The sequence below is a fragment of the Cupressus sempervirens genome, chromosome 9 (assembly GCF_028749045.1).
Source record: "Cupressus sempervirens isolate cs-2001-9-10 chromosome 9, ASM2874904v1, whole genome shotgun sequence".
NCBI lineage: Eukaryota > Viridiplantae > Streptophyta > Pinopsida > Cupressales > Cupressaceae > Cupressus > Cupressus sempervirens.
The window spans coordinates 201,053,344-201,076,879 of NC_143126.1; the positions used below are offsets into that span (position 1 = coordinate 201,053,344).

Here is a 23,536-nt window from a genome sequence, read left to right on the forward strand (position 1 = left end):
TGTTAGCTCCTTTCTTAATAGAATTTGGCGCCTGATAATGATCACCAAGTAGTCTTTTCTGTTATCATCAAATACTTGTTTAGAGAGTCAGTACTACTAGCTTGGATAAATAGAGATTGTTGAATGATAAGCCTAATATGCTACACACCTGAAATGCTTCCAATCTATCAAATAAGGGCACATAATAAAAAACTTTGATGCAAAGAAGACAAACGGCTTGAACCCGATGCTATAGTTTTCTAGAGTAAAATGATCAATTTCAATATAATAATCTTTAAATACATTTTCCCCAAGAGAATGTGTATAAATGATAACTAATCATTGATTGTTTACATTGAAAGTCACCTGCATTACTGGGTTTGTACCTTGGACCCTTAAACCAGGTTCGGGTGAAAACTGGATCAAGGTTCATGTAATGGTTTGTGTGAGGTCCTTACAGGGTTTGCGTTAGGACTTGTGGGTCTGTTCGGGTCTGAACCAGCATGGACTCGCGCTGAACCATTGGTCTAAGCACGGACTTGAGAGGTCCCATGATATTAAAGCAAAATGGTGCGCCCAAAAAGCATTAAAATAACATTTTTAATTTTATTTTTCACCTCCAAAACCTAAAACAATGTTAGTATGGAGCCTCCAAACGCATTCCATTTTACATTTTCTCTCTTATATGGCTCTCATTTTACTCTCTCCATATTGCAAGTTTGAAGTGAGGTGATTGTATTCGAAGGAGATTGATAGTGGAGTTGCAGATATCTTCCAAAGAGCAGATTTAAGTGTTTAAGGTATGCATTTCAACCACATTATTTAGTTTTTTTCAAATTTTTGAAAAGTTTTTAATTTCTTTCAAGCTTTTGTAGAAGTTTTGAAGTTTTTTTCGTTTATTTTTTTTATAGATTGCAACAATCAGTAGTCAAAGCTCAGTGGGTGGGTCTCATAAATTTAAAATTGATAAATGGTCTCCTCTATGAAAATACACTACAAGAAATTCTCAATGAGCTGGAGGTCTGGGGTTTGTATGGAAATGTAATTTTTGCAACTCAAAATATAGAACTTTATTTTATGGGCCATGGGGGTTGAGAGATTAATATGTGTGAGGGTCCTCTAGGGGGAGATAAGAAGGGGATGCCACCTGGACAAATAAAAACTTTCATTAAAGAAAAAGAAATACAGATAACTTATTTGCAAAAGAAAAACAAAGTGGTTATACTTCTGAGAAAAAATAACCCAATACCATCACTACCCACTCAACCAACATCTAGATATCCCTTCTAGGGAGGATGAAGATGAGCTTGAAGATGAACCCCAAGTCAACATCCATAAGAGAGGCATACTAGATTAAGCATTTCAAAATGAGGCAAGAGATATTGGTGATGAAAAAATTACACGTTGCCTCTATGTGAATGCTTTCCATTCAACTTAGTGAGGTCACCTTATTGGAGGGAGATGGTGACAATAATAAATAATGCACCTTCTGGTTACCAAGGTCCTAGCTTTGAAAGGCGTGCACCACCTTATTGCATAAAGAGAGGAAAATTGTAGAGGTCCACCTTATTGCTAGTAACCTCCTCAATATGTACGACCAACTTACAATAATTGATATGCAGCTTAAATAGTTCAAACTCAGTACCCAACAACACAAATCAATGACATAGATTGATCCAACCTCTAAAATGAAATGAACAACTCCCACAATAAATCATATTTTACCATTCAAACTTGAACTCCAATCCTCCCTACCGTGTCTTGCAATAGTGAGGAGAATGTCAGCATAGAGAGTTTTCATCCTCCAAGTCCATGAGAGAAAATCTCCACAATTTCAACAATTTTCATATATTATCTAAGCATGCTGAATGAAAGCTCTTCTATTTCTTTTTAATGTTCTCACATGAGCCCATACAATCGTTTTGCCAATGTGGGATAAAATTCAAATCCCTTTATGTAGCAATGTCTTCTATGTATTATAAAATAAAGGGGAGTCTTTTATTTAAACATATCCCACAAACTATAGACTACACATTAATAAAGTTCAATATTTAAATTCAACTTTATAAAATAACTTTATTAATGCACAATTAAATTATGTCAATGATAAGTAAATATTCTTGTCAATTGTAAACAATTACCATCAACATGCCATTGCCACTAGATGTCCAATCATGCCCGAAATAACTTACTAACTATAAATAGTAAGTATGCCCAAAATTGCCTCAAAACCCTTAAGAATAGCTTGCAACTGAAATTGCCTAGTCCAAACGGCCTTTAAGTCAGAAAGGACCATGGAGAAATATGCTAACGACACATCAAGCTATGAACCTTAGAAAGGGGACATTACACAAAGCTATCTATGAAGTAAGTTATTGTGATGTGGAAGCTGAAGGAGACTCTTAGATTGTTGTCAATGGGGTGATATAGTGGTATTTCTTGTATTGGAAACTAAATCTTAATTTCAGAAGAAGTTAGATATCTGATTCAATGTTTAGTTTCTCTTAGATAGCTCATTGTTAAAGTATCCAAAAGAGAACTATGGATCCTTGGGCTAATCAAGGTAGTTTTCGTCAAAACTTTTCTATGATAGAAACTTGAAAGTAAGGATATTAACCAGAGTAACGAGAATCGCCATAAAATCGCCTGAATCGGTGATTCGGCGATTAGATTCAGCAATGGCGATTTTTTTGGAGTCGGAAATCGCCATTGCCGATTTCTTCAAGTGAATCGCCTGAATTGCCGATTCAGGCGATTCAGGCAAAAAATCGCATGAATCGCCTGGAAAAATCGGCAGGAATCGCCCGCGGCCAATAAAGTATAGAGTTGTAAAATTTTAAAAAATTGCTTGGTTTTTTTACTTTGTTTTTGACCATTTCTCTTTGTTATAACCCTAAAGGGCCTTCTATTTATTTAACATGAGTAGAAGAGAGGAAAAGTGAGAGAGAAGAAGAGAAAAGAAAAGCCATAGGTTTCTAACCGGAAAGAAGAAAGAGCACAAAAGAGATCAGCAATCCATTTGGGGAGGCCATCAATTGCATTGGGAGCATTAGGGAGCCAATCTCAACACTCCTCAACTCATTTGCAAGAGGTAAGTGCTCTTTTTTTTTTTGCATGTTAGTGTATTATGCATTTTTTGTTAAATTTTTATAGTTTTCAAGATTTTTAGTTTAGATCTTGAATGTTCTTTATTTTTACTAAGTTGCAAACTAGGGTTTGTTGTTTTGTAGCTTTTATTAGCTTCAAACTTTGATATTTTACATATAAATTTTTATTGCAGCAGCCTTTGCTTTCATTTTTTGCAAATTCGCAATGGGTAGAAAAGATGAATGTTGGAAATATAACGAAGAGTTTCCTGGAAGAACCAAATATCAAACAAAATGTATTTTTTGTAAAGAAAAAATAACTTCTGGGGGTATTTATAGATTGAAATACCACATTGCTGCTATACCTGGACACGATGTTACAATTTGCACTCACCAAACTCCTGAGGCAAAACGCACTTGCTTAATGGCATTAGAAAAAATTGAAAAAGACAAAGCCAATAGGAAAATGCAACTTGAAGGGTTAAGGGGTATTGGCTCCCATGTTCCCGCATCCGCATCCACATCTGCATCTGCATCAGCTTCTGCATCTGTAGGTTGTGTTGGAGAGGGTTCTTCTAGGCCTCCTTTTTATCCTAGTTCTTCTGCTCGTGCTAGTGCTAGTCGGTCACATACTGAGACGGAGTCCCGCACCAACCTATTGCAGCCTAGAGTGCGGAAAAACAGAATGGATAGTTACTTTGTGCCCCGCACTACTCCTAGTTCCCAACCCACGCTTGAGGGCATGGGTTTGAACAAGAAAATTCATGATACTGCCAGAAAGGAGATATGCAAATTTTGGTACTTTTGCAACATTCCATTTATTGCAGCCAGGTAATTGATTCTTTTTTCGTTGTTTTCTTTAAAGTTAAAATTAAAAGTAAAAGTAAAACTTTAATTATATTTACTTGTTTTATAATTTGAGTCTTTGACATCTAAATTTTTATTTGTGACAGGGCTCCTTATTGGCAGAACATGATAGACGCGGTTGCTATTTGTGGTCCGGGGTTTAAAGCCCCAACTGAGGCTGAGTTGAGTGGATACCTCTTGGATGAGATGGTAGAGGACATGAGGGCTGAGCTCGAAGAGAACCGAAAGGAGTGGATTGCAAAGGGTTGCACCATCATGACTGATGGTTGGACAGATAGGAGGAATAGAACACTCCTCAATTTTCTTGTATCCTGTGGAGGTAATTGATCATTCTACTTTCCTACATACATAATTGTAAATTTTGATTTGTTGAATGCTAATTTGTTGATGATCCATTTAATTTTAATATTCTAATTCGTTGTTTTGTTACTTGTAGGATATACCATGTTCATCAAATCCATTGATGCTTCCGCACATGTAAAAAATGCCACATACTTATGTGAGGCTATTGAGGAAGTCATAGCAGAGGTGGGAGAACAAAATGCGATCCAGGTGGTGACGGATAATGCAGCAAGTTATGTTGCTGCAGGTAAACTTCTAACTTTTCAAGTTTTGAAAATAAATTTATTTGAATTTTGAAATTTGAATTTCTAATTGACTTAAAATTGTTGTAGGTAAACTTTTGATGGAGAGGCAACCCACCATATTTTGGTCCCCTTGTGCGGCACATTGCATTGACCTCATGTTGGAGGAAATTGGCAGACTTGAGTTTGTCAAGTCATGTGTGGAAAGGGCAAAAAACATATGCAAATTCATTTATAATCATTCATTTGTCCTTAGCACAATGAGGAAGTACACAGAAGGCAAAGAGTTAGCTCGCCCAGGTATCACGAGGTTTGCCTCGAATTTCATCACCTTGTAGTCCTTGTTGACATCAAGGGATGAATTGAGGAGCATGTTTGTTGGGCGGGAGTGGATTTCCTCTTCCTATGCTATGACCACTGTAGGGATAGATGTGGCGGATTGCATATTTGATGAGGATGGTTTTTGGAAACTCGCTAGAGAAATCCTACAGGTAAATTTATTGCAATTTAACATTTAGTATTTTACTTTTACTTTAAGTTATATTATTTTATATTTAAGTTTTGACTCAAGTTTTTTGTTTTACTTTATATGTAGGTCACTGAGCCCCTTGTAGCTTTGCTACGAACTGCTGATGGGGAGAAGCCCTCTATGGGCTACATTTATGAGGGCATGGATAGGGCCAAGGAGGCCATCAGAGCCCAATATGCAGGAGTGCAGGAGAGGTATGGCCCTATTTGGGACATCATCGATAGGAGATGGCAGAATCAGCTCCATCGACCCATCCATGCAGCAGCTTACTTTCTGAATCCGGCATATCATTTCCGTCCTGAGTTCAAGGCGGATGCGGAGGTTCTCACTGGCTTATACACAGTGATTCAGAGGTTGAGTAGCGATGAAGATAGCGCTGCTGCGATTGTTGAGCTAGACCAGTTCAACAATAAAGAGGGGCCACTTTTCTCTAGCAGGATGGCCATAAATGCTCAGACAACACTACAGCCAGGTAAAAATTAAATAATATATTCAATGTTCATGAATCTAGATTCTAATCTTAAAGTTGATTATGTAATTTTAGAGTTAACTTGTAATTTGTAAATGAGACTAATTGTTTCTATTTTCAATTTTTCCCTTATTGCAAATAGATGGTGGCAAATGTTTGGGGCCACAACCCCAAAACTTCAAAAAATTGCCATTCGTATTCTGAGTCAGCCAAGCAGCGCTTCTGGATGTGAGCGCAGTTGGTCCATGTTCGAGCACATCCATTCGAAGAGGAGAAACAGGTTGACAATGTAGAAGTTGAATGATATTGTCTTTGTTCATTACAACCTCCGTCTTAGGATCAGACAGATTTTGGGCACTGACTCCTCTTCGATCATTCTAGAGGAGATTGATCCAGAATCAGAGTGGCTCACAGAGGTTGTGGATCCAGTCTTCACTGAGGAAGACCGTGTGTGGGTTGACCAGGTGGATATAGAGGCTGAGGCAGCTAGAGCACGTTCTTCAGGCATTGGTAGACGCACACGTGCACTCACAGGCACAGGCCCTAGCGACGTTCATGAGCCCATCTTACATGCGGGAGATATGGCTCGGCAGTCCTCTAGGACCTACATTAGAAGCCTTGCTACTAGGCAGACTGGATACTCAGAGGCTGAGGCTGAGGCTGCAGCCGAGCTTCAGGATGATGTTGAGGATGATGATGATGACTATGAGTCTGAGGCTTGAGTTGGAGCCTTGTTTTTATATTTTGTTTACAGATATTGATACTGAATCATTGATAGACATATGTTTCAAACTTTCATGGATCTTCATCTTAGATTCTTACATACATTTATGATTTGATGTCTTATGGATCATCTTACATACATTCTATGATTTAAATCATTGTGATCATTTGATTTCTATTTACTTCAGCTAGCCTACAATTTACATTTTAGATAACATAGTTACATATGTGATGGATTTTATGTTCCATGTTTATGTATGTTAAGTTTTAACTTCTATTTGATGATGTTATAGTGTGTTTAAGTTATATTCAATAAAGGGTGCATGAAATAAGTTTTAAATTGTTAAAATCTTTAAATTTAAAGGGTTTTTTCAAATTTGCCGATTCATCTCCGATTCATTGCCGATTCACGATTCGATTCGGCCTTGCCGATTCCGATCCGATTCCGATTCTTGTTACTTTGATATTAACTATAGGTCCATTTCAGCATGTCTAGTAGACAAAAACAGATTGCTACAAGGATTTGAGGAAAAGTGTTGCCCATTATGACTACTTAAGGTGGGGACAGTTGTTTCAAGTGGTTGATAGCTTTTTTAAGAGGTATTTGGCTAGATGTTGTGAAGGTGATTGTTCAAACTTCAGAATCTTGAGTAGTGTCATTCTGATGTTTATTATGTTGTGTTGAAGTTTCTTGGTATTCATTGTTTTTGGCTTTGGTTTGGTTTGGGTGTGAGGGAAGGAGAGAAATTGTCCCTTTGAATGGTTCAAACCCTACTTTCTAGGATAACTGTTGTGTAGTCATCATTCAGGAAAAAATAAATCTAACTATATTCCAGCAACCTTATTCATGTCAAATGCTCTCTAAAATGGTGAAAAACACTTGTTATACAACTGTTGTGTTTATTTCTGCAGTTATGGCTTGGCAAAAGGAAGATCTGATGTATAAGAAGATAATTACACTCTGCTATTTCCTACTCTGGGCATGACAATGTTGTTTTCACTTGGCTCATACATATTTTTTCTTATTATTGCAGTTATTTACCTTGCTAACCTAAGGTTGAAGCTCACTCGTTTTTTAATCTGTGCTATCAATAACTTTTCCATCATGAAATTTATATTTCAACTAAAAGCCTAATATGACCCCAAAACAGATAATTATACGAGTGTAACAAAGTTTATTAATGGTACATTCAAGTTGACTCTTGTAAATGTTTATTTGTCCATTTGCATTAACTTCAATGAGAAAACTTTATCAACCATAAGGGCATTTATTTGAACATGGCTTTATCAACCATAAGGACATTTATTTGAACATGGTTTTATAAATTTATTGTACTATCATCTGTTAGAACATGAGTTTAGTGCAATATTCTATTAATTATTTTTACAGATAAATCGTTTTTTTTTTTTTGTATTTGATATTTGTGTGTCATTCTTCGTTGGACATGAAATATTTTCATGTGTGCTACAATTAGGCAAAGCAGACTGTACCTCAGAAGATTATTTCAGTCCTATCAAGAGTAGAGAATGCTATCAGTGCATCTGAATACTGCCCAGAAGGTACAACAACGAGTCCATTTCTTGGGAGTTTTTTAGCCTCTTTATCTATTGAGATTTAAAAGTGCTTTATAGGTTGCAATTTCTAAGTACATACATTTTTAATATAGATAACTCTCAAGGTTTTTTATAAACATACTATCAATTTCATTGTTATATGATAACATAAATGGATTCCTTATTGCTTCTTATCACTGGGAAACCTTTTATTTGCCTTATACTGATGTGTTGGGTTACTTTGTTTTAGGAATGATGATGTTCGATAATGCAACGTTGTAGTGTTACACTAGCAGTACATTAAATATTAGCAGTCCAGTGTTAAATTTGGGCAGTTAAATCTTCTGCTTATATACATACGAGTTTAAAATCTAACAGATGACCCCTTGTGATAATAATGTACTCTTTTGTTGTTAACTATTTTATCTTGTGTATGCCAATGCTCACCAGTGATATCATAGTTGATCTGTAATCAGGTTTGATATTTCATTCCATTCTTTATAAGCGTGATTACTCATAAAGTAGTTATTCTAGAAGTAAAACTTGCATATTATAGTTGTAGATGTCCTAGAAGTTGTCCTAACAAGAGTGTCACGAATGAGTGTATAATGGTAAAAGAGAGTAACTGTGACATGACAATGAAGTGTAATACAAAAGTTGAAGTAGAGAAACCAATCTGAAAATTTCAAGAAGAGTGACATCTTCTTCAAGATTTTATCTCCAACTGCTGGTTACAAGATTTACTCCCTCCTTGAGACCTTCATGGACAACTTAGAACTTGACTTGATATATATGCACCTATAATAGATAAATAGAATTCTTCTCAAATATTCTGCATAGACTAACACTTCTACAAGGCTATTAGACTGCTCTCAAATGCGCAGTTACATATTAATTACGTGAGAGGGACCCCTTTCACAAGTGACAATGAAAATGTTATGGCTTGCTCTTTGGTTACACTCAAAGGGCCATGGAAACAAATACAATATTAGATACAAACATGAAATAAAAGAAGGGTTTAGATTTAATTAAATTAGAAGTACAGTGCAAAGGCCTCAAACAGCCCTATCAAGATCCACCAAGTGGTTAAATTGGTGAGACAAACCTAGAGATAATTGATTCTTGTCTACAATATTCGAACTTTGCACGTGATCTGAAGCCCGTTTAGCTAGACAATTAGCTACACCATTCCACTGTCTGCGGATATGAATGAACATAACAGAAAAAAAAAAGCACACAAATAAAGAATCTGGTTAACAACCAAAGCTAACTGCCAACTAACATTCTCAGAATACCGCTGAATCAACATATGTGCCACTACTTGCAAATCAGATTCACAAATGATCTCGTTCCATCCAAGAGCACAAGCACGCTCCACAACTTGCAAAATAGCAGTAGCTTCCATCAAATGGTTAGTATGATGACCTTTATAAACATAAAATGAACAATCCCCAAACTATCTCTACCAACTCCACCAATGCATGTAGGACTTGGGTTTCCCCGAGAAGACCTTTCTATGTTGATTTTTAGAATACCTTGTGGAGGCAGACTCCATCTCCTCACCCTATTAATTTTCTGAAGAGGGTGTTTGCATCTGTTCCTCATGAGCAGGTGCTGTGGAGGAGTTATATGAAGATGGTTGTAGAAAATAGCATCCCCAAGATCCACAGCCTCCAACAAATCACATTTAGCTGAGATAGTTTCTTGCAAAGAATTTAGAATTTTCCACCACAAGTGGTGAGCCTCTAACAACACATCTTGTAAGATTCGACAATTCCTCTCCAACCAGATATGCCAGATAATAAAAGAAGGGCCAAGAGTCCAAGCAACCTTAGAAAAAGAAGTCATGTCAAAAGCCTTACCTGATCAAATAAAAAACTCAGCCAAAGAAGATAAATGCCAACAAACTTGATTCCAAACATCCCACGCAAAGTGCCAAATATGTCCTATGAAGGAACACTAGAAAAAGAGTTGAGAGAAAATTTCTTCTCAGTTAGAACACAACACACACAACAAGGGGCCTTGAAAGCCATGCTTACAAACATTATCCCAAGTAAGACATTGATTTTGGACCACCAACCACATGAAAGAAATTGCAATTGAAATTGTACCAAACATGTTTCCACCAAGGAACTTGCATGTCCCCAAATGTTTGTCACACTAACTCTGCATAACTTGCATCAACATAAAACTTTTCATACAAATCCTTGCTAGCCCAAGCTAGATCATCATCACCAGCCAAGGTAGTGCACTCCCTAGACTCAAGAATATGAGCCAGCTCCTGCCTATCATACTCAGATCCTTCTGTTGTACACTTTTCTCAGACACCGTTTGGTGTTCCTGCTGTTGTCAACTTTCTTGTTGTAACCTTTCAGTCCCATAGCCCTTTCGGTGGTCTTTCGTTGGACATTAATATTATTATCTTATCTTATCTAGAGACCATTCAGAAGGAAGTTTCCAGTGGAACTGAACTGCCAAAGCACAATTATAGGCAACCATATAATGGTCAACAATATCCTCTCCGGCCGCAGTAAAAATATTATAAAGGGCTTGAAGGTGAGGATGAGCAGAAAGAACAGAGGGATGGGCATCCCAAGAATCCATCCAAAAACAAGTTTGAGAGTGTTGAGAAACTATAGCATCGATCAGAATTCAAAGAAATATAAATTAGCAAAATATATATGTATGTATGTGCATGTATATCAGTTCACCATGTGAGCTGATATACATTCAGATACATACACATATGATCTACTCTGTTTTAAAACTTTTTGAGATTTTCCTTGAAATTAATTTGATCGAATCAAGTATGAATTTTTTATTATCTTTCTCCTAAAAAATCAGGTCACGAATTCCAGATTATTTTGATCTTGAATACATTCATATGGATTGAGCAAATGATTCTATTTACCCACATAAACCAAATAACCTTTGAACTGTGAAAGTTTTGTAAGAGGCAGCCTTTAGTAAGATTTGTATGAAATAACTCTGTTACTGTAATTTTGTCTTTAGATGAAGACTTCACAAATTTTCCCAACTATGAACTCTATTGCGAATCCACCTCCAAAGATGAATTGGGTTTCCGTCCAATCCACTAAACGTTTTTGTCCTCAAGGATTTAAAAACCAAAAGCCAATGCTTCCCAAAATTCTCCAAGAGAAAACAATATCTTGTTAAAGTTGTAGCTTCAATCAGATTGATTCAACCTGATATACATTATTGTTATTGGTAATCATCATTTTCTGTATATACATATCCATGTTAATAATATATATATATATATATATATAATATTATATCTATATTGTTATACATATTATTATTCATGTTAATATAATATCATTTAAATGATGATTACACTCATATTTATATGAGATCCAAATCTACATTTGGACATTATCAGAAGAAAGGAATTGTAGGGAAGGGCTTGGGTAATAAGGGTTTGAATGTGGATAGAGTCTCGGTTCCCTTTGATGATGAATGGTTAATTCAAAGGATGGAAAGAATAAGGAAATTGGTGTGAGCTCAAAATGAGGGTGAGGTCAATGTCCCAAAAGAGGTGGATTTAGGCTTCAACGGACTAGGGGAGCAGGAACACTATAACAGGGAGGAGGTCGAGAAGGGATATCTAAAGGGAATCATGGGTAACCTAGGGTCAATTTTGAAGGAGATTAAGATCCTTAAACAACAAATGCAGGTGATTTCAAAGGATTTTGAGCAGCTCAATAAGATGGCAAGGGGGGAGCACACACTGGGCCAGCATATTGATAGGCTTTCAAAAGAGTCATTGGTGATGCAGAGGGGGTTAAAAACTTAATGAAAAGGGTGCCTCCAATTGAAACCAAAAACAGAAATTTGGAACAGGTTAATAAAGATATCCAAAAAAGGATGGAGAGCCTGGAAGCTAGAGTGAGCAATATGGAAAAGACGATCAAGAATTTGGGTGACAAAAATTGTAACATTCTAAAAACTATGGCTGATAACTTCAATACATTGCTAAATAAGATGGATCAAGCTAGAGGACTTGACTCCTCTATTGTGAATGAGGATCAAGGGCCGAGCAAGTGCACCAGGGCCAACTCCAAGAAGAATGCAGGTGGGGGAGCGAAAAAGTTGGAGGAAATGAAAGCCATTACAGAAAATATGAACATTCTGGCAGATCAAGCAGCGGACCTGTTGAAAACTCTGTAGTTGTCTGGGTGTTGTCCTTTTGCTTTCTTTTTGTTGTCTTTTTATGCATAGTTGTACTTGGCCTCATGTTTTTGTGTTAGTTTATCTGTTCGCTAAGGCTTTTCATTTTTTGAACTCTTTAGTTAGTTACTCTTTGATACTTTGTTAAAGGTTTCGGGTCCTTTAAAACTTGTTTTTATGTAATCTAAACAATGGCTATGATTCTACATTTGTAGAAACAATCCTAGAAATTAACATGGTATTAGAGCAGGTTCCTTTGAAGAAAGCTTTACCGCTGAAAGGAAGATCCCAAAGACTTGAATACTATAAGGACAAAGATTGTAGAAAATTCACCATGTAGATGTATTGAGCAAAGGTTGGATGGATGTGAGAACAACTATGAGTTCTACTTGTATAATGTGCAATCTGATACAATAGCAGCGATAAGTTTCCTCATAATAGCATCAACATTGAAAGGCACATATGCAAATCGATATACAAATCTGAAGTATATAAAAAACACTTATTGTTACACATTTTTAATGGCATCGGCTCCTTGATATTATGGCGATAGTAATGATGAAATCAAGTGTACTGATTAAGATCATTGTGAATCAGTCATACAATCTCAAATGATTGTTTGAAAGACCATGGGTGGAATGCAGCAATACACTTCGGTCACATTCAAATCAATGCTATATCCTTGGTGGATTATGTATTTTCAGTGGTGATATATATCTGAAACAAAAAAAGGAAAAATATCTTACATCAAATGACTATGGAGGAGATCATCAATATCCAATCCAACATCCATTCAGTGGGAAGTGATAGAAAGCATAAGGAGATAATTCTTCCACGAAACATTGAATGGCCAAAAGAAGGAAAGACTGCACACGACCTCCAAGGCAGTGGAACATTGGATTAGAGAAGCCCACAGATTAATAAGGAGTTTTACAATGAAAAAGCCATAGCAGATAGGAAAGCCTTACAAATAAATTCAAAATGGTTTATTGAGAAGGAAAGCCACATGGTTGGCAAGGGCCACACACCAAAATTAAGACAAGCCAATTTAGCACTGAGATACATCAAGGAGGTTGTTTACGAGGTTGAGTTCAAATCCCATCAAGGTAAGTATGGGGTGTATTATTTAAAGTTTTTTTTTTTTATAGTCTTTTTGGTGGTTGTTAAAAAGTCCTTACATTATTGATATGCTATAGATATATGGTAAGCATATAATTCAATATGAAAACATATATAGATGCAAATATTTAAGGATAATATTTTAATTTAGTAATGAGATTAAAACAATTTGACATTGTTAAAAAGAAAGGATTAATTGTTGTATAGAAATATATTTGTGTATATATACACACACGCATTCATTAAAAATTGAGATTTTAATAATTTGACAAATATAAAGAGATTCATTATGAGGGTACGAAAGGTAAGATGTATTATGTTATCTTATTTCAATAAATGAAAATATTTTTAAAAAATCCTTTAATTTAATAATTTGATGTAAGAGGATTAGTTGATGTGCAACAAGATAGTAATATAATATCTTATGAATATAAGTGAATATAGATTAAAGTATACCTTTAAATTAGATATTTATCGATATTGCATTGTACTGATCTTGTATTATTATCTACGTTGCTGATTCGGATTTGGGGACAGATTCAGGTTTGAGGTTCGGGTTTGTGGGTTCGGGCAAAAACAAATTTCCCATTTGGGTTCATGGGTGGGTTCGTGAGCGTGTATATATGTATAAATACACACACACACACACATATAACACAAGAGAAACATGCATAGTTGCAAAACAAAGTCATCTCGCAGTATGAATAATTGTTGCTTGATCATTGATCAATGTCAAATGTCAACGATAAACATTAAATACTCGCTCATTAATCGATCTTCATGATTGTAAAGAAAATTATACATTGAATTACTAAATTGCAAAACATAGACTAGTTCATCAAATAATAAAGTTTGAAACATCATGATAGATGACAAGTGTTTAGTAATTTATCAATAATCATCATATCAAATGCCCTTCAAGGGTCAAATGGATCATCATAAAATGAGGGATCAATGGCTTCATCCCCAACTGCAACTATATCTAGATCCTCATCATTGGAACCCAAATTGGTTCCACTAGTCCCATATGCTGCTATATCATCCTCCTCCTCAACGTAAGAGATTAGATGAGTGAAATGGCTTTTATTAAGTTCCTTTTAGAGGTACATAAGAAAAAAAAAAAAAAAACACTCTCTTTAATGTTGTTTTAGCCCCAGGTCCTCTTGAGTTCGCTGTGGGTTCATCTGGGTTTGCTCCAACAAGGACCTGGGCGAGTCCATAGTCCAAACTAAGGACCCAGCTCGGACCCGCAGTGGACCCGTGGGCGAATCCGCACCCATGCGGACCCAGACCCGGACCCGAATCCAAGCAACAGGGGACGAATCCAGCAACTTAGATTATTATATAGAATTATTTATTATCCTTAATTATTTTATTTTAGCAATGAAGTCTCTATCTTATTTGTATTTTATATATACTATAAGAGCCATGTGCCTTGATATTTTTTCCTTCAAGAATGTTCTAGTAGGAAAAAGAGGGAGTGACATTTCATTAGAGGCAACCTTGAAAGAGAGGGAGCAGATAGAGGAAATGATTTAGTCAACCTTCAATGATCTTGGTCTTATTGATTAAGAGGGAGTAAACAATGTTGAGATGGATTTCTCTAGTAATCAATAAATTGTCGCTATCAAGAGGACCGTGATTCATACATTGTGATCATATGATTTTAATGGGTCTACCCCCTGTATACATCATGAGGAAGTGATGACTTCTAAATGATGTCACTTGTATTTGCAAAAGCTACTAGTCATTTATGTCGCACAATCATACTTAATCAAGATATTGGCGTATTGTGGACGATTTTGATAAAATGGAAGGACATGTTCACTTCTACTATTAAACTAAATGAATGTTTGGACCTTCAATGGACGAAAAGAGAGAGTTGGAAATTAGAAAGGAGTTGTCATATTTGATACAAAATTGTTCAACAATATAAGAATGAGTGGAAATTTTACATTGTGGGGGGAATAATAGTCAAATTCCCACTTGAACCTTATTTAGAGGGGAGATGTTCCATTCTCAAATAATCTAAAAAGACAATTTTTGAATCTTCATGTGTAGATAAGTATTTTTATCTTTTACATTTATCTACTCTTTGTAGTCTCTCTCTTATTTGTAATTCTATACATACTATAAGGGTTATTTGCCTTGATCTTTCCCTTTATGTTTGAGGATATTCTTACAAGAAAAGAAGGTTGGTACTTTACATATGCTACCAAATATTGTGTAGACTCAATCTAATGATAGTAGCTTCAAAGAGCTTGATGATCAAGATGGATAAAGTGAGGCTCTTGAAGCAAACATCTTTGATGATTGAGATTCTTCTACATTAAGGAGTATGACACTTCTTCTAAGGTAACACAAGAGCTTAGAAGATTGATACTCGGAGGGAGTCTAGAAATACATGTGTGTAACTGCATGATTTTGATGGGCCCACTCCTATGTATATCATGAGGAAGTGATGACTTATCATCAGAAAATTAGATATCAGATTCAGAGTGAGTCTGACAAGAATCCTTGGGGAAGAGAGTCTCTAAGGGAGTAACTATTGGACCTGACTTCCCAGGATCATTGTTCAAAGGGAGAATTTTTGAGGTGCAATCCTTTGTGAATGATATCTTCTCTATGAGGAGAAGTTCTAAGTGAAACTCCTTGTAATGCATTCTTCTTTGTAAGAGAAAATTAAGGTGAAAGCCTTTGTACCACCCTCTAGCTGGGTTCATAGTGGTTACTATTTCACATATGATATGTAATGAAAGGTGACGATCTTTCATTGACATATATAAACAAAAGGTAATCATTGTAAGATGACGATCTTATAAATGGTAGACTTGTTATTATGATAGACTTCATTAAATTGTTATCCCAGAGTGCTGGAAGTCGTGATAATGAACAAACAAAAGGTAACCATTGTAAGGCGACGATCTTATAAATGGTAGACCTGTTATCATGGTTCTTTGGGTTGGATTTTGCCAGACACTATGATAACCAACTCATCATGGTTCATTTTGCCAGATTTTGCTGGACACCGTGATAACCAACTTGTTATGGTTCTTTGGGCCAGATCTTGTCAAACACCATGACATAGTTACTATTATAGACCACACTTAAGGTGGTGTTTAAGCTTATATAAAAGTTATGGAATTTAGTTCAATTGTGTGTGATAAAAGGTGAGATGATATCTCTTCATATACTTGAGAGCATAATGTGTTCTATATCAATCCTCCCTAACTAAGAGGGAGTGTTAAAGTTGTAGCTTCAGTCAAATTGATTTGGTCTGATATACATGATTGTTATTGGTAATCATCATTTTCTATATATACTTATTCATGCTAATAATATATATATATATATATTGTTATACATATTATTATTATTCATGTTAATATAATATTATTTAAATGATGATTACACCATAGAGACATGTCTCCTCTCATATTTATATGAGATCCAAATCTGCATTTGGACATCATCAATAACAATGGCTATGATTCTACATTTGTGGAAATGATCCTAGAAATTAACATATCCAAGCATCCCTCACATGAGCCTCTCAATGTTCTTATATAGCACATCACTATGACTCTTCCTTTTCCCTCTGGCGGTCTCTTGATATTCCTTTTCTTTCTCTTTAAATTAAAATGACTTGATTATTTTTCACTATGCTCCATTAAGATAATTATAAAACTTTATTAAGTTATTAAATTTGATATAATTTGACAACTTAATTTTTTAATGACTTCTAATGTCCCAAATAGGGGACATTACATGCACTATATTCTATAGCTCTTCTTTGCAGGGATAAATCTATGGGTTATATATTTTGATATTTTAAAAGAAATAAGAAGCTACAATTGTTTCCTCATTGGAGCTTTCCCACATTAAATTTCCTCAAAATATATCTCTGTCTACATGTATGTGATATTGCAGTGGTTTTTTTCATCCCTGATCGATTCCCATTTTTCTAGTATTTGTTATAGTCATTTATAGCATGGGTGTGTTTCTCTCTTGTGTGCATTAAGATTAGTTTCTTTGTGTAGTGAAGGTAGTGGCAAACCCAGTAATAATTTTTGTTGTCAGCTGTCTCGGCAATCTCTGCGACGAGGATGTCTAAGTAAGATCAGGAATACTTTATACCTGTTTCTCTTTTTGAAAACCAGCCCCATGTATGAAGAATTATGGAGGAGGTAAACTTTTAACCTCAAGGTTGTGGACTGATACACTGATGTACTTGATATGGAGAAAGTTGTATCCATATTATAAAGTCAATGTTTACTGCAAAAAAATGATATTATTACCTCATTTTGTTGTGATTTTGAGGTATTGTATTCCCCTTGGTGACTTTACTGAAATTTAGTGATTGTAGCTCTTCATGTGTCTTACTTTTAGACTGTTTGTGGAATCTCCCATGGATAATTTACCAGTTGATTAGCACTGAATAATATTGATGGTGGCATAAAGTTTATATGTTAGCATTTATCAAGGTCCTTCTGCACAAATTTGCTGCAACTATTTTATGTTTTCTTTCAGTTTCATGTTGTTCTTGACACTGTATATGCTCCTTTTTGAAAAATGCATTTGAATTTAAGTGGGTTAGCATTTATCAAGGTCTTTCTGCACATATTTGCTGCAACTATTTTATGTTCTCTTTCAGTTTCATGTTGTTCTTGACACTGTATATGCTCCTTTTTTAAGACAGCATTTGTATTTAACTGCTAGTTTTATGAGGGGGTTATGTTTTAACTATTTTAAAACAGTTGATTCATTGCTTCAACCCCGATTTGACTTTCTCATGGAACTTGGTCATCCTCTATTCAGAAAATGAAACACTTAAAGTATTAACAAATTTCAATTTGAATTATTTGCTGGAATGAGTGGTCTTTGAATCAGCCCAAAAACTTAATTCTGAAGTACAAATAGCTAAATGAATCCCCACTTGCTGGTTTTGATCTTGCATGTTTTATAGAGAATGTTTTTACTTCTGCGTGACTTAACATTGAAATACATTTTCCCCCTCTGAAGTGTTCTTTGTGCAATAGATTTCATGTTATAATGTTTTCCATTTATTTTATTCTTCCTGGGTATAATCTTTTACTGTGTATGTCTATGTCCCATTTTGTCTGTAATGGCATCTACAAGAAACCTACTGTAGTTTAGTTGTTAGTAGTTTCAAATTGAAATATTAAACTATAAAATTTGCACTTAATTATTGACAAAATGAAGTGTAAAAGTCCCATATGTATCGCAATTATGGCCCTTAAAGGTTCCATTGATGAGTTTGTTTGTTTATTTGCCTTTATTGTTTAATCCTCTATGTGATATACTTTCAAACCTAGCAGCTTATAATGCAGACTTGTAATCTATGGAGTGCTGACTGCAGAAAAGATTAAAGTAATGCTGCTATGCGAAGCGGATGTATTGGAATCAATCGCTAGAACTGGTGCAAATTCAGGACAGGTTTGCGATATCCTTGATCCTCTTTTTATTTGATCACTATTAAAGCTGTGTAGAGGATGTGCTTTATTCTTCTTTCAGTGTTATGAGCTCAGTGATTTTATTGTAATATATAACAAGTCAAAAAAATGTTTTTATCTGCAATTCATGTGATGTGACAAGTTTATTTTATACTAAGATGTATAGGCCACCAATATCATGAACTTTGTGTTAGATGTGTATTGTTTAATATCCATGTGTAGTCAAGTGTGGTGAAATTGAGATTTAGGATAACAAATTGATATTTAAGACATGCAAATAGATAAAATACCTGCCATAGAATCTCTTTCCAGTTATAACTCCTGTGAAGAAACACTAGATGACTTGTGTCCATTGCTTTTTGAGCTAACTGCACTACAATTTGACAGTTTCCTATTCAATGCAGATTGAGGCTCTCTGTGAGGAGCATGGGATTGTTTGTATTTCAAGCAATGGAAACAGTGTCAGAAAAATCATATATGATCATGATTTCCTTTATGAAAATAGGGTATACAACAAAAACTGTTGCATGCATTCGATTGATTATTTGCATTGATCATATACAATATATGCTAATACAACACACAATTATATTCCACCACAGTATTATTTCCTTTTACCCATTTATCTGTATTTTCAAAGAGAACAAGCGAGTGTCCTAGTCAGGTATAAAGACTTATGTTTGCATTGTCCCATTTGCAGAAATATATCATTGTTGTGGATGATTGGATTAATTATGGAATTACGTCTACAAAAGCCAGGTCTGTCATTAACAGTCACATAGGATAATTATACATCCATCGTTTGATTTTTCTAGTACACATTTGCCTTTTCATTGTTGTGGTCTAATGTAACCCATTGTACTAAGTTAAAGTAACTCTACATTTTTGTATCTGAATCAATCTTTTAGCACAATTAATATCAGGTTTTAGAATGATAATATCTGTACCTGATTGGCACATTTTGGGAATGTGTAATCTTATAGTTCAATTTTGGGGTTGGGATTGAATTTCTTATGTAGAAAAGTCAAATTATGAAGTCAATAAAGAAATTAAAACTTACTAAGGCATTTTGGGCATTAACGGTCAGTCTTGAGTCTTGCAAATTGGGCTTGAATTTTCCTTAGGATGCTCTGCAGCATTCCCAGACAAACTTGGGTCTGATTTGTAAGATCATACTTGTATCATAAGGGATTTGGACCAAGAATGCAGTGAACCAAGCTCTGGGTCATTATCTGAGCAAATCGGTTATAGATATTTATGATAGATTATAGATGTCATTCTCAAACTCAAAGGTAATTGAACCTTACATATCAGTCATGGGTTTTAGAAGCCTCTAGAGATGGCACAGATCATCAAGGTCGTGAGTGTTTTTCCATACTTTTTCTCACAAAAGAGAGGCCTAGAAAATGTAATTTAAATCTGAATCTATTTCTCATAGTTCAAGAATGAGCAGTGTGAATGATATTCTTCTTTTAACAAATTTACTCTTTCTTAAACAACTGACAATCTATTGCATAGAGATGCATTCTCTGGACTTTTCTTGTTGTCTACATTCCGAAGACAGTTTGAGGGTGCAGGGCAGCATCCCCAAGATGTCTCCAATCTCCACCTGCCAACCAAAAATGCCCCAGAAACATCAGTTTGATAGATGGATACATCTGAGGACAGTCATCTATCCCTCTTCTTCTATTGGGAAACTCATTAACTTTTTGTTTCCCATTTCATTGAAAAATTATTAACATGAGCACGGTGTTGGATCCACAAGGACCACACACTCCTTTCAAAAACCTAAAAAATGTCTTCCCATAAAAACAAGGAAATAATTTTTGACTTGCCACCTATAAAAAATTGTCAGCAGTGACGAGTGATAGAGTAGAAGAGGACAGGAAAGAGTGGTGGCTGTGAAAAGAAGCAGAAGAATAGCCACCATGAGGAAGGTTAATTTTTTATGGAGGTTTTTTTGTTAATCTTTCATAATTTTGAACTTAAGATTTTTAATTTAATTAACTTTTTTCAGTTTGCACTCTGTTATTTCGTAGTGTCCCCCAGTAATTTGAGTTCAATTATTATTGAAGTAATCTCAATTCTTATATCCTAATTTGGATCATCAAGAAAATACTTTGATTTCCATAAATATATGATATAAGTAGGGACAAACATCCATTTGTATTATTTATTAAGTAATTTAATTTCATATGCTGTCTATATTTCTCGTTGCTAAGCTTGATCCGCTATTACTTTGTACTAAGGAAAGAGGAGGTCTTAATACAATCCATGGCACGCTTAGAGACCAATTCATAGATTCCCTCAAAGCTTACAAATCCAAGCCCTTATCCTATCTTGGGACTATGCCTAGAAGGCACTCAAGGTCACTGATCCCTACTCTATCTTGGAAACTACCCTTTTTTGGATTTTGACCGCCATTCCTTGAGTTTCTTCAGCCTTCCTTCTTCATCACTAGAGTAATAATGAATATCTTAGCATAATGTAGGAATTTCCTATCCCTAATAGAATACTGATATGTATATCAGTGTTTAATCCACAGACACGTTATAGTATAAATTATAATGTTATGTAGCTCGTAGATATGCAATCATATAATTTCTGTCAGCCAATGCTTACCAGCATTGTAAATATTAAATTCCTTACTCTTCCTTGAAGAGTGTGAAAGATATTTGATTTCTTATCTTCCATCTGATTACTAATCAGTATATATATATATTATAGTCTATGATCCAATTTCTTTATTGATCCTCCGATGCCGCCCCCGGCCCCCCCTCCCCCCCCCCCCAGTATAATTGTGAATGCCATTTGTATACCTTCTTTCTGGGATGATAAGCCATAATGCCAAAAGACATGCCTTATGTCTTTCCCTAATCATTTTCTTTACAAACTGTATCATTGCAATAGTAATCGCTGTATTAATAATCTATTTTGGTCAAAATATATAGTAATTATTTGATTCCTTATAGGCATTATATCTCTTAGATTAGTTAATGTTAGCATAAGTTATATATCTTCTAATCAATTATATTAACAACTCTTCAATTGTTGCCACATCATTACTTACAATTGCTCCTATTTAGATAGCTAACTATTTTATTAGTATAATCGCTGATGTACTATGGAGAAATGAGGTTTCTGTATTTCTCAGTGCCCTTTGTTTCAATATATAAACTAGCATGATCCGTCTTGGTTAATGTCCTTTTCTTTATTTCCGAACCAATCTTTATACCCCCATGCGTGGAAGGGAAAGCAACACTCCCAATTACAGGTCCTGACCTTCCTACTATCATGATCAATGCTTATGTGGAGAGTTGATAGTTTAGAGTTCATCAATTAACAAATGATTTTTCTGCCCTAACCAACAGTGTTTGGTTTAAGAAAATAAATATTTGGATTTGATTATTATTGATATTTATTAACTAATATTATTGATGCTGATTAAATTTATATTTAGAGATTAATATTATATATACATTAATGTTATATTGATGAATTATATTCACTTTATAATATATTATTGGCTGATAGCTAAAAAAATAAATACATACTTAAGTTATATATATATATATATATATTCTACACATATCAACTATGGCTCATGACATATTTTGTCAAACAACATGAATAGCAAAAGGGGTAGTGAAAATGAAAATATTAGCAACAAACAGTAGTTGGAGATTCATTATGCTTTGGGATTGTTGTTTGTGATGTGGGATATACACAATCTATTTGAATTCAATTACATCTTCAAACCCTATAAGAAGGGCCCATTCAAACTGTTAAAACCTCTTGAAACTAATAACCACTTGAGATGGATTTTAAAGAGAAATAGGAGCAAGTAGAGTTTGATTTGTCTCATTTTGCAACAAATATTTCAAAGGAGCTACACCAACGTATCTAACCACTCTTTGGGCATTCCAACAAAAAGGGTTAAGTATAGCTCAAAAGGTAGTGGTAAATAGACAATTAATATTATTATATAGGGTGAAACAAGACCTAAGTTTATGCTAGTAGTAAGGATTCTAGAAGAGGAAGGGGGGAGACTAGTGGGATGCCATGACAATTGCAAAGATGTTGAATGTGCAATCACAAGAACCAATAATTTCTTTAGTTTGCAACTTTTTCTTGTTCATGCGATGCCATTTCATATGACATGTTTGTCGGAATGTGATGTTCTATTCGTTGCAGTTGCCGGATGACTAGTCCCATTCATTGAGTGGCCACAAGGAAGATCTACAAGAAGGCCATACAGAGGGAGATGGGGTGTACAGATGTCTAGGAGTTGGTACGGTGAGCAGATGAACAAGGGGAGATGTGTGCAGTCGTACGGTATTCAATCAAGGTCATACAATAGAAGCTATGGGAGATGTGAGGCTCAGTGAATGCATGTACTATACGATGAGTGGGGAGGATGGTGTACGAACAACTAAAGTTGTACGGTGTGGTATGGAAGCCAGTTGATAGTTGTACAAAGTCTCCTAGGGGTTGTATGGTAGTAGATAATGCAGGTCGTGCGTGGGATGATAAGGGGACTAACGATAGTGAAGTAAGATGCCGGAGATGTGAAGGGAATGCAGTGTGGATTGAGGCAGAAAGCTATATAGGTAATGAAGTATGGAGATGGTCGAGATACTCGAGGGAGACGAAACCAACACAAACAAGACCAATACACAAACAGTGCTAGATTGAAGTAACTAGAACATAGAAGATATATCAAATAATATGTAGCTTGCAAACAATAATGAAGCTCCGACTTGCCAAATCCAAGCTAGGAATTACAGTAATGGAATAGGGCGAGGAATGAATCCCACCGAAATCGCAATAGCCAAATAGGGAAGATCTTTCACTTCTGAAATGGCGAACAATCCAAAACTCCAACAAGAATTCACAGTACAAAGAAATAATCCAAATCGCATTCCTAAAAACTACCTACATGTTGTGCTTAAATACCCATC

The 23,536-nt window shown here is 35.3% G+C and overlaps 3 protein-coding genes across 7 annotated transcripts in view; all 3 read left to right on the forward strand.

The window, feature by feature from the left end:
* LOC149538180 (nicotinamide/nicotinic acid mononucleotide adenylyltransferase-like) overlaps positions 1-23,536 on the forward strand; it is a 254,735-nt gene that overhangs the window by 139,219 nt on the left and 91,980 nt on the right. For 3 of the 4 annotated variants that reach the window (XM_089799556.1, XM_089799558.1, XM_089799557.1), the window contains exons 7-10: positions 7,713-7,797; positions 18,482-18,558; positions 18,980-19,081; positions 19,276-19,334. In XM_089799556.1, the coding sequence (XP_089655682.1) occupies positions 7,713-7,797; positions 18,482-18,558; positions 18,980-19,081; positions 19,276-19,334 (323 nt within the window). The remainder of the gene's footprint in view (positions 1-7,712; positions 7,798-18,481; positions 18,559-18,979; positions 19,082-19,275; positions 19,335-23,536) is intronic. The other variant, XM_089799559.1, reaches the window with a different exon arrangement.
* Positions 2,738-3,991, forward strand: LOC149538181 (uncharacterized). Of its 2 annotated transcripts, none has more exons than XM_089799560.1 (2): positions 2,738-3,070; positions 3,260-3,991. In XM_089799560.1, the coding sequence occupies exon 2, from the start codon at positions 3,292-3,294 to the stop codon at positions 3,898-3,900; it is 609 nt and encodes a 202-aa protein (XP_089655686.1). In that variant the 5' UTR covers positions 2,738-3,070; positions 3,260-3,291; the 3' UTR covers positions 3,901-3,991. The 2 variants fall into 2 exon arrangements, with proteins under 2 accessions (XP_089655686.1, XP_089655687.1); XM_089799561.1 differs by having other exon boundaries at positions 3,263-3,991.
* On the forward strand, positions 4,857-6,413 carry LOC149538182 (uncharacterized). The gene is made up of 3 exons (XM_089799562.1): positions 4,857-5,007; positions 5,112-5,517; positions 5,657-6,413. Exons 1-3 carry the CDS (start codon positions 4,888-4,890, stop codon positions 5,716-5,718), a joined length of 588 nt encoding a protein of 195 aa, XP_089655688.1. The 5' UTR covers positions 4,857-4,887; the 3' UTR covers positions 5,719-6,413.